The sequence below is a fragment of the Dermacentor albipictus genome, chromosome 1 (genome assembly GCF_038994185.2).
Source record: "Dermacentor albipictus isolate Rhodes 1998 colony chromosome 1, USDA_Dalb.pri_finalv2, whole genome shotgun sequence".
Taxonomy (NCBI): Eukaryota; Metazoa; Arthropoda; class Arachnida; order Ixodida; family Ixodidae; genus Dermacentor; species Dermacentor albipictus.
In genome coordinates this window covers 189699595-189715903 of record NC_091821.1, presented here as the reverse complement: position 1 = coordinate 189715903, position 16309 = coordinate 189699595, and the positions used below count along the sequence as shown (strand labels likewise).

At 41.7% G+C, this 16309-nt stretch overlaps 1 protein-coding gene across 3 annotated transcripts in view; it reads right to left on the bottom strand.

Moving 5' to 3' along the window:
* The window catches only part of LOC135898039 (retinoblastoma-like protein 2), a 127558-nt gene extending 117120 nt beyond the window's left edge, over window positions 1–10438 (bottom strand). For 2 of the 3 annotated variants that reach the window (XM_065426771.2, XM_065426772.2), the window contains exons 1-5: window positions 9913–10437; window positions 8801–8937; window positions 7268–7480; window positions 4189–4253; window positions 1351–1479 (exon numbers count right to left, since the gene is read on the bottom strand). In XM_065426771.2, the coding sequence (XP_065282843.1) occupies window positions 1351–1479; window positions 4189–4253; window positions 7268–7480; window positions 8801–8937; window positions 9913–10050 (682 nt within the window). In that variant the 5' untranslated portion in view covers window positions 10051–10437. Of the gene's footprint in view, window positions 1–1350; window positions 1480–4188; window positions 4254–7267; window positions 7481–8800; window positions 8938–9912 lie in introns of all 3 variants that reach the window. The other variant, XM_065426773.2, reaches the window with a different exon arrangement.
* Window positions 10439–16309: the final 5871 nt, after the last annotated feature.

Genomic DNA, 16309 nt, shown 5'->3' with positions numbered 1-16309 from the left:
TCGGGCGCCATTACTTAATGTGCACTGTGGAATCGGCACCAAGTTATTCTTTTTGGATATTTGGACGATAATATAACTGCGTGTAACAATTGGTGGAGCAGTAGAATCCTGCAAATACCTTAACACTTTGTCTTGGCCAGTGGTTTGAGAGAAACACAGAAGACATAATATGGTCAGCGCAAATGGACTGCTCATCTTAGCAGCTCAGTTAAGCAGACTACAATACTGAATTCAATAACTGCAAAAAAAAAAGAGAGAGAGAGAAAGAAAACAATGCTTAATGCACTGCAGCAAGACTAATGATACTTTGATTTAAATTAATATGCTTAAGCTCAGCTAGCAAAAAATAGCATTTTAGGGGGAAAAAACATGCTTCGTATATATGCAATTTAGAAAGCGTGTTTCTTTGTTTTTGTTTTACACAGCATAAGAATGATGTACAAGCAATAAAATTTAGAAAAAAAACCAACTCATAGATAGAAACAAAGACAACATCCTTCCACATGAGAACAATGTGTTTGTAACAACAAATGCAGCATCACTAAGCATAAACAGAATACAAGGTAACTTGGTGAACAAAATTCATCCACACAAAAATTATGACATATAGGTAAATAAAAGTGTTTTTTTAGGACAAATCAACCTATTTGCAATTTGACAAAAAAAAAAAGAAACCCTTTTGGGAATTACACTTCTAGAAACGAATGAGCTTACATAAGAATGCACATTGCTATAACTTTCTCTACCCTTCTTTGCCTACACAAGATACAGTGTAATTTTTAAAGGTTCATTTTTTTTAATGCTTGTTTATTCCCAAGCTTAAAACACATGCTCTTTTTTTTCCGGTTAACTACCACAAGTTTCATCTTTTTGGACAACTGTGTCAACTACACCAAGCCTTAGCTAAAGACTGACACAAATGTGACACCTCATCCTAGTGCTAATGCTTCAACATGACCTACCTTTACCAAGGCCATACCAATTACTGTTGGCTGGATTCATAAAGGAGGTTGGTGCTTGAAACAGTCAGCCTGTTTAGAACTCATTCAAGTTTATATCTAACCAGTCCACAACAGCTCACATAATACTGACTTCTCTTGAAAGAATAAAAAGAAATTGGCAGTGACAAGTTCAAGCACCACCTATCAAGCACAGCCTTTTCTTTTCTCTATCTTGCAAGAAAGAAGAAAAAGAAGAAGACTGCACAGGTAGAGCTGTCACAACTCGCACAAGTGTTAAAAGATTGTCCAGCAAAATCAATCCCAGATGATGCGGCTGTCAAATGCAAATAATGCCCACTGAACATGTTTAAAATGCCTGCACACATGCACCAAGCACTGCAAGACTAACCTTCGTAAAATTTGGGGTCGAGAAGGTCCACACGTTTTGCAGCTAGTGCTGTACAATAGCCATAGTCAATGCAACACAACAAGAGGTGGTAGCAGTTGACAAGGTCACAGCAGATGGCTGAGAAACGACCTGTAAATAAACCACAATGAAGACTGAAGAGAGCTCACGTCACCTTCTCATCCCATTACTGACACCAGCATGTAAATGAAGGTGGAGAAAAAAAATCTCGCCAGCATAGTGACCAAAGCATCAGCCAATGTTGATAACCTTTTTTGAGGGGACAAACTCCCCAGGTCACGGCGCAAAACACACTGTTTGTAACGAATATTCGGAAAGTGATGAAAAAGATGACTAGCTTGGAATTTTGCCTTTCTGGCGTTTTAATTGTTCTCCCCCTTCCCCTTCTAGATGTCTTCCTTATATTTTTTTAACTATACCTTTAAATTACCTCCTGTGGTGGCGAGTCAATGGTCAGAATGTGGAATGAGAAAACAACCACTGATGGTAACAGATCTCAAGATCATGCTTTGCCTAGAAAAGCAACTTCGGTATAAGCAGCTCACTAATACGCTCTTCAGTATGTATGTAGCCACCAATGGAGGCAGATTCTAGCCCTTGGGATAAAATGGGGGTGAAGCATTCAACTTAGCCAAAGTTACTTGAGGAATTTTGCCAGGGCAATTTACCAGCTTTAACATCAGTAAAAAAAGCCACTAAAGAAGACTCCAAGACTCCAGAAAGGCAAACCTGTTAACGCAACTGAAAACTTGCTAAATTTAGCGACTTTCTCACTAGGTTACCAATACTGGCACCAGCTTCACTACATGTCCTGGGAAATGTCTGTATGGGCATCCTTGCAGGCCACCTTGCGACTTGCTTTCAAAAGCACTTTAACATCCAATGGCAGCCACTGCCCGTCTCTCAGAGCACGAAAAGCTCTTAATGCAAGGTTTCACCTCTCTGCGAATAATGTAGAAAAAATTATCATGGTGCGATATAAAAATGATTGCCCTTTCTGAGAATGGCCACAAGGACAACTATCTGTAATCACACAAATCACACACAAAAAAATGCATGCTTCATTTGGTAACCAGACTCAAGAGGCTAAGCTAGGAAATTAAGCTGATTACGAGTTTTTACATATTTTGTGCTGGATAAACACATTTAATTATAGCAGACAACCTTTTGTTCTTTATTTTTAATATGTCCCTATAGCATGCTTTACCTCATACTATGCCAAACTACAGCATGTGAGTTTTTTGTCAATTACTACATCTTCATGCCACCTATGTGGGCAAGATACAGCAGCATAGAAAACGGATATGACCAAGGAAAAGAGTGTTTGTTTCTTGTGCTGCTATATCACAAACATATACCAACTTGTCCAGTTCTATGTTCACGGGAAGGTGTGTAAAATGCCAAATGCAAACGCATTTATACCACAAAAATTTGTCTGAACTTCTTTATCAATACATCCTTGTATGTCTGAATGAGGCAGATGCCACTACACGTCTATGCAAATGAAACTTAACCATTAAGCCTACACTGTTCCTCACCATGTCCCTATCCCCATGAGAGATAAATTGTTTCTTAAGACAGAGCTAGCTGTATCTACTACTGAAATAAAGTGGGACACTAAAGGAGTTGGAAAGGTATGAAAATGTGGGCTTTTCAGCCTCTAATAAACCAGGTGTTTGAGAATGAGGACTTAGGTATTATCCAAAGAATGTGGCAACCACAACACACAAAAAATGCAGGGTTCCATATTATTAAAGCATCCATTTGCGGCTGAACGCAGAATTGGGAAAATCGAAATAATATGTGTACTTACTCAGTACATTGTTAGTTAAAAAACCAAATGAGAAAATGTGACTAAACACAAGTGTTCACAAGAAAATACGAAAGAGGTACTGTCACTGTGCATAGACATGACACTAGGTAAATGACACCACTTGAAATCACTTTGAAGGGACACTAAAGAAAAACATGAAGTCATGCTACAGTCACTGATTACAAATTTGGAGTGCCAAAGAGGTCAGGTTTGGTACACCAGAAAGGACAAAAACAAAAGGTGGATGGTCCTCTGACAATTCCCACACTAGCTTTTCACGACACCACCGACTGAGGCGCCATCTGTCCAAGGCTAGTTAATTGCTTAAAAATTCAGAAAGACTATATGAATTCAAAAATAAGCAGACTCAGCCTGGGAGTTTCTGGCAACTTCTCCTTGTCAAAAGACGAACAAAATACACAAAAACACCTTGAAGTCTGTGACATCATTGATGTCATCAGTTCGGCACAGTGAATGCAAAAATCTTTGCACAATGGCTCTGGTGGTAAGTGCTAAGCACAAAATCATAGGTTCTATTCCAAATTTGAAATACCATATTCTGATGGAAGCAGAATACAAGAACAAAACATTAGTGAACTTGGATTCAAGTGCATGTCAAAAGAATCAACTGGTCAAAATTAGTCCAGAGCACTACACCACAGCATCCCTCATAGCCCCCTGTATTGTTCTTGAACATCAAGCCCAGACAACGAATGAAGTAATCAAATGGGCAGAAAAATACAATAAAGAAAATTTGGCCCTCAGGTTCCATGGTAACACTCAACCTTTTCCCACCAGCAAAATGCAAACAGCTTTGAGATAATGTTCTACCTGCCTAAACTGATTTAGCATTTCTTTTTAGTGTCCCTTCACAGAAACATGATCGTTATAAGAATTTCCATTAATTACTGGTAGTGAAACAGCCTGTTAAAACTAGTAAAAGACAATCATGAGCAGACAGCTTTTCTGCAATCAAACATCACGGCAGCAGTTACAAAAATGCTCACCTTTGATGTACACATAGAGCGTCCAGATGAAATTGAACATGTCATTTGAATTGCATTGAGTAGGCCTAGCAAGGGAAAAGGAGACACATTACTAGAAATTTTACATTATCAAGCACACTAGGACACCATATACCACATAAAACACAAAGTTAGGATCAAATTCACTAATGCAATTTCTTTATTTACTAAAGACCACCCGTCCCACCACCCCCGTTTTTATTTATATATATATATATATATATATATATATATATATATATATATATATATATATATATATATATACACACACACACACACACACACACACACACACACACACACACACACACACACACAATGCCAGTACCAAATTTGGAATCTGCAATGCCAGATACGCAATTCAGACACATGAAAGGTTAACTGCAACAAAATTTAACTTTGACTAAATTGGTTATAAATGAGTAGCATATATGTACTACTGAAGTAATCTTGGCAAAGCTACAGGACTGCTAATGGTTTAATTTTCTTATTAGCAGTCTTTCAATAGCACCTAAGCAGATGGCGCATACATCTGGTGGTTAACAGATATGACATAAGTCCTAGCATATCGCCGCTTAGATTTTTCAGCGCACCAGGGCGGCGGCTAATCTCAGTGGGCATGCTGAGAAGTCATGCATTCAGTCATGCGCTACCGCTGCCAATTGGTAATAGTGGCGTTTTTCTTTTTTTCTTATCGTTTTGGTTTCAAAAATATGTACTTTTTATTATCCTTTTATGATGCATCCACTTGTCTTTCAAACGAAAAATTTTGCACATTCTATATTGCACTATCTGAAACTAGGCTTTTTACGCAGCCAAAAATTTATTTGCTGTTGGCCTTTAGGTCCCATACTGAATGGGCCAAAAGTTCTGCCATAAACATCAGTGTGGAAGCATAAGACCAGATGGACCTCAAACACTGAAATTCTGCTGAGATACAGCAGAGAAGAAGGGTTTAGAAGCTGCAACATGTGTAAAATGTATTTAGGTGTAGGCATAGATAGCTGAAAAATGAAATTTCATTAAATACAGAAAGTATATGAGTGCACGCGCATCACTCATGTCACCTCCCCTCATGATGACAATGTTCTATAAGGTCTTCAAAACATTGAGAAAAGTCAAAGCTCAGAATACTAATTCATAGGATAATCCAATGCAAAAGCAGGAAAAAAGTTGGCTCGAGAATATGCAACTGGAAAACTATTGCGTCAACTCTAGAAATAATCACAGATGCACATCGGTATAGTCTGCAGAAAGGAACACAGCGGAATGCCTCTACAATGAAATGGTCTGCATAACGAAGGAATAATTTTGTCCCGGTTCTATTGTGTGCTGTGGGACCTGTGTCCCGGTTCTGGTGTATAACGAATGATTTCGGAGGCCCCAAACACTTTGTTATGAAGCTGTTCGACCATAGCTTGCAAAATAATACTCTCTCCCAAAACATCAGTAACAGGAGATGAAAAAAGTCCCAACAGAAAACAAGAAATATAATAGAATTTGTACTATGTCTACAATGTACTAGTTCCAAAATGTGGCACATGCAAGATATAAATGCGCTATGGTAAAGTGTAGTGATCACAGGTCAGTCAAGCCCTACGTATCCTTGATTTAAAGAAGAAAAGGAAAAAAGTGTGAAAAATCGCACTAATTAGATAGCAGTCATGAGGAAAGCAGACAAATGCAAGCCGTTACTTTCCAACAAATATGAAGTAAGTATTTAAACACAATAATGATGATAGCATAAGAGGCAATGAACGAGACCTTAACCAACAATTTCAAGAGGCCACAACTGAAGTTGAGGATCTGATACCCAAACAGAGACATGTGAGTGCTCCCAAGCAATTAAGGACCTGATAAAGGCATATTGATTAATGGCAAATATATGAGTAACCTGTGGGTTGCAGACAATGCTGTCCTATTCAGAAATGCTGCAGATGACTTACAACAAATTGATCAGGCAAATTCAAGGATAGGTTTGAAGATTAATATGTAGAAAACACATGTTAAACAGCCTAGCAAGGGAGCAGGAGTTCATGATTGGTAGTCAGTCTCAATGAAGGAGTATGTTTATCTAGGCCATGTGCTCACAGACGACCTGGATCATAAGAAACCTGCAAACAAATACAAATGGATGAAAGTGCATTAGGCAGGCACTGTCAAGTCATGTATGGCCACTGACTGACGTCCTTGAAAAGTATGTAATGCGCACATACTGGCAGCACTAACCCATCAATCACTGAACCAATCAGACATTTTATTTCTTGACAATAATTTACTATCATGGCCCTTAGCAGTCATGCCTAGACATGGGTCCATGCATGAATGTCATGCAAGGTACTGCGAGCTGAACAAGGCAAAAGCAATGAATATATAAACTGCACATACATGGTGAAAATGCTAAATTAACAGGAACAATAAAGCAGAAACTTGGAAGACAAGAAAACTTGAAACTAAGAACAGTGCAATGACTGATGGAATGGTAAATGATAGCTGCAACATTAAAAGACAGGAAGACGGCAGTGCAGATTAGAGAGCAAATGTAGGTAGCTGACATTGTAGCAGACATTAGGTGGACTTGACCGAGTCATGTGATCCACAGGGCAGACAGCCAGCGGCCTATTGGAGTAACACAACGGGGATTGAAGAAAAGGGAAATGGACTATTCTGTTACCGCAAGCATGCCATGGCACCAAGCTGTGCTGTCTATCATTTGGCAAGTGCCAGCAGTGGATGAAGTCTCTGCCATGGGCAACACAAATGTTACAACACAGAAATTGTTTCCTTCCAGGCACATACACACACAGACAGGCACACAAAATGACATGTTTTCAAATTCATCGTCCCCAATATTTCACTACTTATACTACTCCCAACACTGACACTCTAGTCTGTTTTCAGCCACAGGCTGAAAAAAACTTCGATAAAGGTTCTGAAAATCTGACAGCAAGTTCTTTATCTAATACTGATTCATCACAAAGCAATTTAAAGAAAGCGTTACAAAAGATTTAGATATGCAAAACTAAGCATTAAATTATTTTCAGAGAAAGATTGATACCTGTGAACCCTCCGCTTCACAGCCTTGATGGAACGACGCTGAGCCGCACCTTGGTGCTCCTTAAATATGGTGGCAAAAATCTGGACATATTTTTCATAGATTTTTGCGGTGACGCAGAAGCTCTTCTCGATAGTTTCAATGCGTTGTCGCATCCGTTCATTCAAATTGGCCATATCTGCCCACTTTTTCATCTTCGTAAAAAAATCAAGCAAACTGAAAAAAGAAAGTACGGTATTTATAAACCCACACAAGTCACAGAGAACTGTAAATAAGTTGTTCCTGGCAATAGAATCATTAGGACCATAAGGCTTCCTCTTACATTACACATTAACCAGATATTTTGCCTAGAAAACAGCTTCCAACTTTACAGTTTGCCCTATGTCATGTTTTGCAATAATGCAAGATCACCTTTTATTCTGGGGGGAGGGGGGGAAGGGTCATTTACTCAAATTAATGCAACTAAAGACAAAGATTTCATATCAGCAGAAGTAAAATGTTTCCTTGCAAAAATTTGTTTTGCAGAAATTTTGTTCTGGAGACCATACAATCAGATGAATGCACTCTCCCAGTTTTTGTAGTTATACAGTTCAGAATACAAGTGAAATTTTAGTCAATTCAAATTGAATTACAGGTCGAATATTACCCAAACAATCTCTTTCCATGGCTTCAAAGCAGCAACCTTCAATCACCGAATACAGTAAAAACGAGACAAATCCCATCCTGCCCATAACATGCAGCCATTGAGAATTTCAGTGCATTTTTTTTATGTTTATTAAAGACACACAGTATGCAGCAGTGTCAGCAGTGTCAGGAGATGCAGCTAAATGCACCAGTGTGCCTGACTGGGCTGCATCACCACACATTTCACATCCACATACAAATTGATGTTCAAGAACCCTGATTATGCTCTCTCTACCTAGTTTCTATGTGAAACTCTGCTTTTGTAAACACTGGCACTTTACAACATGGTGTTAATGTTTTTACTTGTTTGTATGAACCATAATAAAAAGAAAAACTAGACAGTGATGTCCCGCATTCAAATTTTTGGTGCACTTCAGTTCATTTGTGCTTTATGTGGCATCTTAAGTGGAGTCGAATCATGATGCACTTTCAAACTAAATGTATACTGCATTTTGCAAGTGCTCATTAACATCAACCAATAGTCACACGAAGGTAATATCGTAGGTACAGTGGTAATTCAGCACACAGGGCAGAACAGTAAAAGGTCAGAGGAATGTTCTGTCCTGCTAGCTGAATTTTATCTTTTTAGCAACAATATTCCAAATCAACTAGGTCCCCAAGTCTGCTTTTAGACATGAAGATCAACTGCACTTTCAAATATATCGTATGGGGGTGTGTAGCAGTCTGACATTGCTTCAGACATTATAAGGATTGCTAAAAAATAATGCAAGCCTCAAGTTTATCACACTGAACGAAAAGCTTAATGCACAAGCTTAGTCCTCAGCGACTTTAAGTTAATCTAGAAAGTATCACACCAATTAAATACAACCGTTCAAGTTTGAAAAGACCAACCTAATCCTGCATATTGACAGCAGCCTGGTAAGGGAGACACAGTTGCCTTCGATGCGTGATGTGTGGGCTACTGTGGGCACGTTCCCATTCCTGCACTCAACATAGAGCGCACAAGCAATCCAATGCCGCATGTTGCCCTGCAAAAAAAAATTGCTCTGGTTAACTACCTAAACATGAAATACAATCAAAATTCAAAAAGTAAATCCAAGTACACCCTAAACGGCGACAAGTTCGTTTCAACAGCCTTTAGTTGACAGCATGGATTAAAGCATAGCATTCGAATATGCCAACTGTGAACATAGGTGCATCGCATTGTAAACGAGAAGCACTGAATGACGCTATATTTCTTTTAATGAATGTGCGCACAAACATGATTCCTAGGATAACGCACGCTAGTTCCGTGAGCATTGCTTTACTTCGCAAGGTTCACCTCCTAAGACAGGCTGTCTAGCGGATCCTAAACGATTCGACGCTGGCAGATATTGTGGACCATTTGAACTACAAAACCCCACCATTTCTACTTCATAATTTGGTTCCGTGTGAATGCTATTAATAAAAGCCGGTCACGGACATCATATGGCGACAAGCAAAAAGCAAAGGACGCCGCCACCAAGCCTAAACCGAGCGCAGTTGACATCGCAAAGCAAGAATGAAGTTCAGCAGCAAATAAATACTAGAGAAAGTTCGTTATGTATGTTATGAATGCCCAACAAATACACACTCTGCTACTAAGTGCATCATCAGGAGGTTTGAAAATTGGCGTCATCGTTGGTTTGCTGTGCTCTGCGTTTGACATGGTTATCGCGCAAAACCCTGCCTGACGAAAACGCAATCGAGCTTCTTATTATGCCAATAGCTCCCAAACAGCAGTAGGCCGCTGTTAACGTAACGCCGTCAAAACCGACACCTACAACAAAATTATACTTCTTAGAACTTGCTGTTTTGTAAAGAAGTGGCCCGAAAACAAAATGTTCAAACTGGCTCAGAGATCGGGAAATACCAACGATCGGCACCGGCGTACTTTCCTGATCGTCAAAGGAATAAACCGTCACGCAAGTGAAGACAAGTGCCTTGAATGAAAGCGAAGCAAGTGCTTGTCAATGATGGTTTACCTCGAGAGTGTAGTTCATGCTGATGTTCTCGTACGTGTTCAAAGCTTGATCAGACGTGAGACGATCCATGTTCAGGCTGGAGCAAACCTCCTGAAAACAAGCTCTGACCTCTTGATCACCTTCACTTGAGAGCCCCATGATTAAAGTTGGTTTGTTCGAGCACGAAATTACCTAACCACACACACACACACACGACCACACTCACAGTCAACCACTGATATGCATATGCACCCACACACATGCGAAAAAAAATATAGTCCGGCAAATTGGCGGGAAACGCTTCGCCGAGCAACAGCTTTCTTCCGCATAAGAAAACTGTGCAGACAAAAAATCGGGTTCTAAGCTAATGAAGTAACTACGGACCAAATAAAAATATTGATTTAGGCTTGTACTTTATCGCTATAGCTGCATAAAATTACTACGAGTATGCTATTTCATAGACTGCTGCCTCCCATTCATCAAAAGAAATGGACCGCGATTACTCCGCCCGCCACACAGCACTGCCGTTCGTAACCTGTGTCTGCGTCTTTCGAGCGTTCCGGTCGAGCCAGCGTTGGTAGGACCAGGAACATGTTTGTGAGCTGGTAAACAACGCAAAAAAATTAAATTAAGTGAGTCAAAAGCTGCGTAATTTATTTATGTGCTCTGATATCCTAAAAATATTGCAGCGTTATGTAGAGCAAAATGGCAAATGTGTGTGTATTTTATGCAGACAAGGGGCGCCACAGTCAACATAGCTGTACTGCCGCTATGTCGCCCGTTGTGTGCGTTTGCGCATTGGTTTGCGCTGTGTCGTGCGCACCATGTGCGTCGTGATAGCGCGGCGGGTGACGGCAACTTCGATGTGCGTCTTTTTCGCTTGTATAGAAGCTTTTCACATCATGCAACCGTTCCCGTTACATCCTTCTGATGTTCAAGAGGTAGCGTGGCTTTTCTGAATAGAGTGACGAAAAGTTATTCCGCTACACTATGCTCCCGATTCTAAAATAAGGGGAAAAGCGCACGCGACGAAAAGCCTGATGGCACTATAAATATCGGCCCACGCATGCCGAATACTCTGCCTCCGGAATCGGTACGCATTGCTTAAAAACCTTGCGAGAACACTCATCGTGCACAGTACCACCCTCCTTTGATTGCACTGCCTTCAGTACGCAGCCTTTTCATGTTTACAAACAGGCTTACCAGATGACTTCCGGTCAAGCCCTCTGGAACATCTCAAGTTACAATAGCCTAAAGATTTACAGAACCCTCCAGCTGGCATCAGTTTTGCTCTGAAGTTGGAACGTTCAAGTGAATTTTATTGTTCAGTGCAACAAGAAAAGCCCATATATATATATATATATATATATATATATATATATATATATATATATATATATATGAGATCGACACATTCCGCACTTTCTTTATATCTGAACACATCAAGAATATGCCTACAGTAAACTATGCGCAAAATACTTCCGTTTTCTTGGCTAGCTTGACTGTCAGAAATGCATGACCGGAAGTTTTGTGGGGTTATGAATGCACTGCTGCCACAGCGTGGACAAAAAAGGTCTATAGGCTCGTATTACAAACTGCAGAGATGAAATTCTGCGATGACACGTATGATATAAGGTCCAGTCCACCCAATCATTTGTTTATAGACCTTCGGGATCGGCACACTTTATTTCGCATCGAAGCCAGTAACGAAGATGGGTGTGTCCCCTGTATAATGCTATCGCATTAAATCGCTGAGCGCATTTTCATTGGACTATGTCGTATTAAATGCTGGTACTGTCTAACACCTAATAACATATGCTGAGGGTATGTCCGTAACTTTGATGCTGAGTATACTGAGATAGATATAGTGAGGGCATGTCCATACTTTGGTAGTTTTGCATAGGTGTTCTCTGGAAGTGATTTATGTTTAACAATATTATCATTACATAATTGCTCACATGCTGCTCTCTACTAAGGCGCGGCAGATTTCCTGACCAAATGTTGAGGTGCAATTTCAGGGTGCATGGACTAAACATGTGACATGCATGGGCGACCTTTCTGGTTGGAGCTGTGATATATATTAGTAGTTATATACGGTCTAAAAGTACAAAGAGACAAACACACGCAAACACACGCACACACACCTTGAACACAATATGCAACTAGTGGCGATAACTTCACAAACGGTAATAACTCATACGAAGCAGCAGTGGCGTAGCTAGGTCGTCTGGCACCCGGGGCCCATAGGTCTTCTGTCACCCCTCCCCTCCGGGTGTAGCCGGCGGAAAGAGGGGTGTCTTCAGACGTATGACACCCTCCCCCCCCCCCCCCATCCCGCTATTGGCCCCTTGCACCCGGGGCCCACGGCCCCCCGGCCCCCCCTGTTGCTACGCCACTGCGAAGCAGTGACATGAGTATAAAAAAGCGAGCTATTCGTTTAATAAATGTCCAGTAACCCGCTAACTTATGGCGGCGACTGTGTTTCACGAACACGAACAACGTCATATTTTCGGGTAGTGCAACCTATATACAACAACTATGAATTAGGTGTTAGCAGACAGCGTTCTGGGTTTCAAGTAAGCCTTAATATCGCATTAACGAAATTGAAAAAGAAAGAAAACAAGCTGGGGGGGGGGGAGCGAGTGGTCGCGCAGTAACGGGATCGCGACCTCAAAGCTCTTTGAGACGAGAACTATAGTACATATGTGTAATTCGAGGTCGTTTTCGCGTTCATTATAAATACGAAATAAGTTGCGCCACAACTCGATAAAGTTTGCGGATACTTCTGCAAATATTTATCTACAACGTGAACTACAAGAACTGCCTGTTTTCCCGACATGATGCTGTGAAGGTTCAAGGTGCATGTGTTGTTTCACAGTACATTCTTTTCAGTTAGATTTCTGGTGGCGTCGCTGGTTCGCAGGCGGCAATATCGGAATCAACACGAGCATACGAAATATAGACTGTAATGTAATCAGAATTAGTTGCATGATATAACAACGCAAGTATAGTTGGAACAGTGTATTGTGTAGAGCTGTAATTTATTTTTTTCAACTTAAGCGAAATATTCCGGGTAATTCATACTACACGCAACCGAAAAGAAAAAGATATGTATACATAAATAAATGGCGCTTCTATGCACGGCACACACGTCGCGCATAACTCAGTTTGCCCTCCGTTTTGTAATTTACAGTGATGCTTATGCAACAATTTGCTCGTTTCATATACATTGCAGCAGTGATTCCTCAAATACTACTAAATAAAAAAAAATTAAGAGGCAAGAACGGCGGGGGGAGGGGTCTAATAGCGTCAATGACAGGAGGCTCTAATCTTCTTTACTCTGTCGTGCCTTTCTTCTAGTTGGCTTATCAACGACTTAAATCGTATCTGTGAGTGTGCTCAATACGTTCCTTGACCGCATCATCGTAACCGTCGATCAGACCAGTATCCTTGCGATAGCAACATGAAGCCATGTCAAAGCAACGCGATAGCAAAGCCAATCAGAAGCTACTCGAACAGGCCGGCCTTTGTGGATATACGCCCGCCGTATTTCCATACAAAAATTAATTTTTTTTCTTTTCTTTTTTTTTTACGTGTAGGAACCACGACCTGATAATGAGGCGCGCCGTAGTGGGGGACTCCGGGTTAATTTTGACTACCTGGGGTTCTTTAACGTGTGCGGGATTCCATACCGCGACCTCGTGCTTAGCAGCGCAACACCAAAGCCACTAAGCAACGACGGCGGATATTTGCATACAAGCATGAAGCCGTAGGATCCGATTCTTGAGAGGACGCCAGAAATGGGAATTAATTGAATTGCTATTTCCGCTGCACCGAACTGCCCGCTAAAATACTAAAGCGGCACTGATAAGAGAGTTTTAGGTTGACAGGAAAAGGTTGGTTGTTAGAGGATAAAATGATTCGCAGGTCAACCGCTCCTTCCTTCTCATTTGTGCACCATTCGATGTAGTCGAGGCTGAACAGCTCATATACACGTGACTTGTCAATCCATAACTAAACAAATGTGGCACCGCGGTCGCGTCGCGAGCACGAAACTTACTGTGCCTTTTGTAAATATTGCGAATAATTCACTTTTATTTTGCGAACGTCACGGCGGAGAGGACAATAAAAATTTCGTAGTAGAAGGATCGATCCGCCACTGGGGATCTAGGGAGCCTTCAAAAACAGCGCTTGAGCGAGTGTGTGTATGAAAGCTCGCTAAGGGGATCCAACTCATGCCGTTTGTGCCACTGTAGCAATATTGTAGAACAAGGACCATAAGTGGAGATGGGAATTGGGGAGCCGCCGTCCACTCGAGCTATCGGTATCACAACTTTCTACACACGTGCGCGAGGTTACGCAGTGTCTGGTAGCAGTGGCGTCTGCGTACGCGTTTCGGGGGCAACTCCATGCGTGACAGGCTATCAAGCAGCATATCTAACGCTGTCTAAATATTCTAAAATCAGAGCTGCTGATGCGCGATGACGGATAAAGAAGTCGTGAAGCGAAAACGCCAGAAAGCAGAGTGGGCCAACGTCAACTTAGGGCGAATATAAAAGCGAAGAGATGAGTGCGGCTGCATATCTGATGGCCCGGTGAGTAACAGCCGGAAAAGTGTTCAAAGATATAGATGAGCTGCGATTGGCCGTCAAATACGGCTCGTTGCCGCTGCAGATGTCAGTCATCACGAAGTGAGATATATAGATATCTGCAGCCTCCAGGCTCTCCTTCTTGCGACTCTTTCCCTCTGTACAACCTCTCCTGTTGTGCCCACTTTTTGCCTCGTTATCCCTCCACCGCGGCTGGCCGATGTTCAGGAGCCAACCGTCGTCTAGGCGTTCACGGTGCTACCTACGGAGCTTTGAATAAAGCCGCATCGTGGCTGTGTCGCCTAAAGCTGAACGCCCGTCGCCACATCAGCCACTCAGCGCTCATGTGCATTACAAACGGGATAAGCCTGGTCCTTTCTTGTCACTGCTCTGGGAATGCAGATAGCCCCGTTCACCAGATGTTTCCCATTATCCCGCACGCTCAGCTTTCGGTGACGCAGTACACGGGCAGACCGACCCCCGCGGCAGTTGGTTGCGGCTAATGGCGACGTCGAAAGGGATGCACTTGTTGTTCTAGCGGTGTCTGTAGAGGAGCGCAGCGGAGGGCTCAGCCATGCAGTGATGCGGTACGATCGCCCCTTCAGATAATGGGCGGACGGTGCTGTGGCTGTTTTGTAACTTATTCTACAGAAAAAAGCGTTTTCTTTAAAAAATGTAAATGCAACAACAGTGCAAGTTTGACGGCGCATATCTCGAAACTGGCGCCGTCCTCAGTATCAGTTCCCACATCATTAGCAAACCCACTAGTTACAATTCGTAAATTGCAATATGCGCTGTAAAGTAATTAGTAGAAACATAATTAGTGGGCTTTTGTTAATCAGTCAATTACGCATTTGATTGCTCGTGTAATGTCCGCCTCATCGAGTAATTTAGTCCGATGGTTAGAATTGTGTTATCTGCCAGGGATAATTCTTTTTTAATCTTTTTTTTTAATTTGGCGAATCAATACAATTTGGCGAAGCTAAAAAAAAAAAAAGACGAACAGGAGAGCCCCATATCGATCTCCGCGCGCTATACAACTTTAAACGTTGAAATTTGGCGGGGCGCGGGCTACACATGAGTACGGAATATACATGATTTTATTTCTTAAGGACCAAAGCACTCTTCATTATATACGCCACATTGTATATTCGCAAAACACAACAGTTGCGGTGGCAGCAAAAAGACGTAGAGCCTTCACGGCATCGTTCAAACTCGGTGTAAAGTCGAGCATGCGCAAGTCCAATCGAGCAGCGGCGAAGGAATTTGACGTCGATGAAAAAAAAGTGCACCGATGTGAGCGAGCTTTCATGCAGCGATTACACACGCAAACACCTATTACATTCTGCGAGCCGGTATTCAAGTCTGGCCTGGCGTTTGTTAGATGTCAAAAATTTACATCCAGGCAAAATGCCCTCGATGGCTGTTTAGGGAATCGCGGTCTTTCTTCCATTCGCGATGATGATGCTTTTCATTTCCCTCTGCGCAATTGTGAAGTTTGAATCTATTAGGGATGGTCAATTAATCTTTATTCGGTTTACGATTAATCATTCACCATTTTAGCCTTCAATTTAAATAATTATGAGGTTTTACGTGCCATTACCACTTTCTGATTATGATGCACGCCGTAGTGGAGGACTCCGGAAATTTCGACCAACTGGGGTTCTTTAAAGTGCACATAAATCTAGGTACATGGGTGTATTCGCATTTTGCCCCCATCGAAATGCGGCCGCCATGGCCGGGATACCATCCCGCGACCTGCGTGCTCAGCAGCCCAACACCATAGCCACTGAGCAATCACGGCGGTTTAGCCTTTAATTGATTAATCG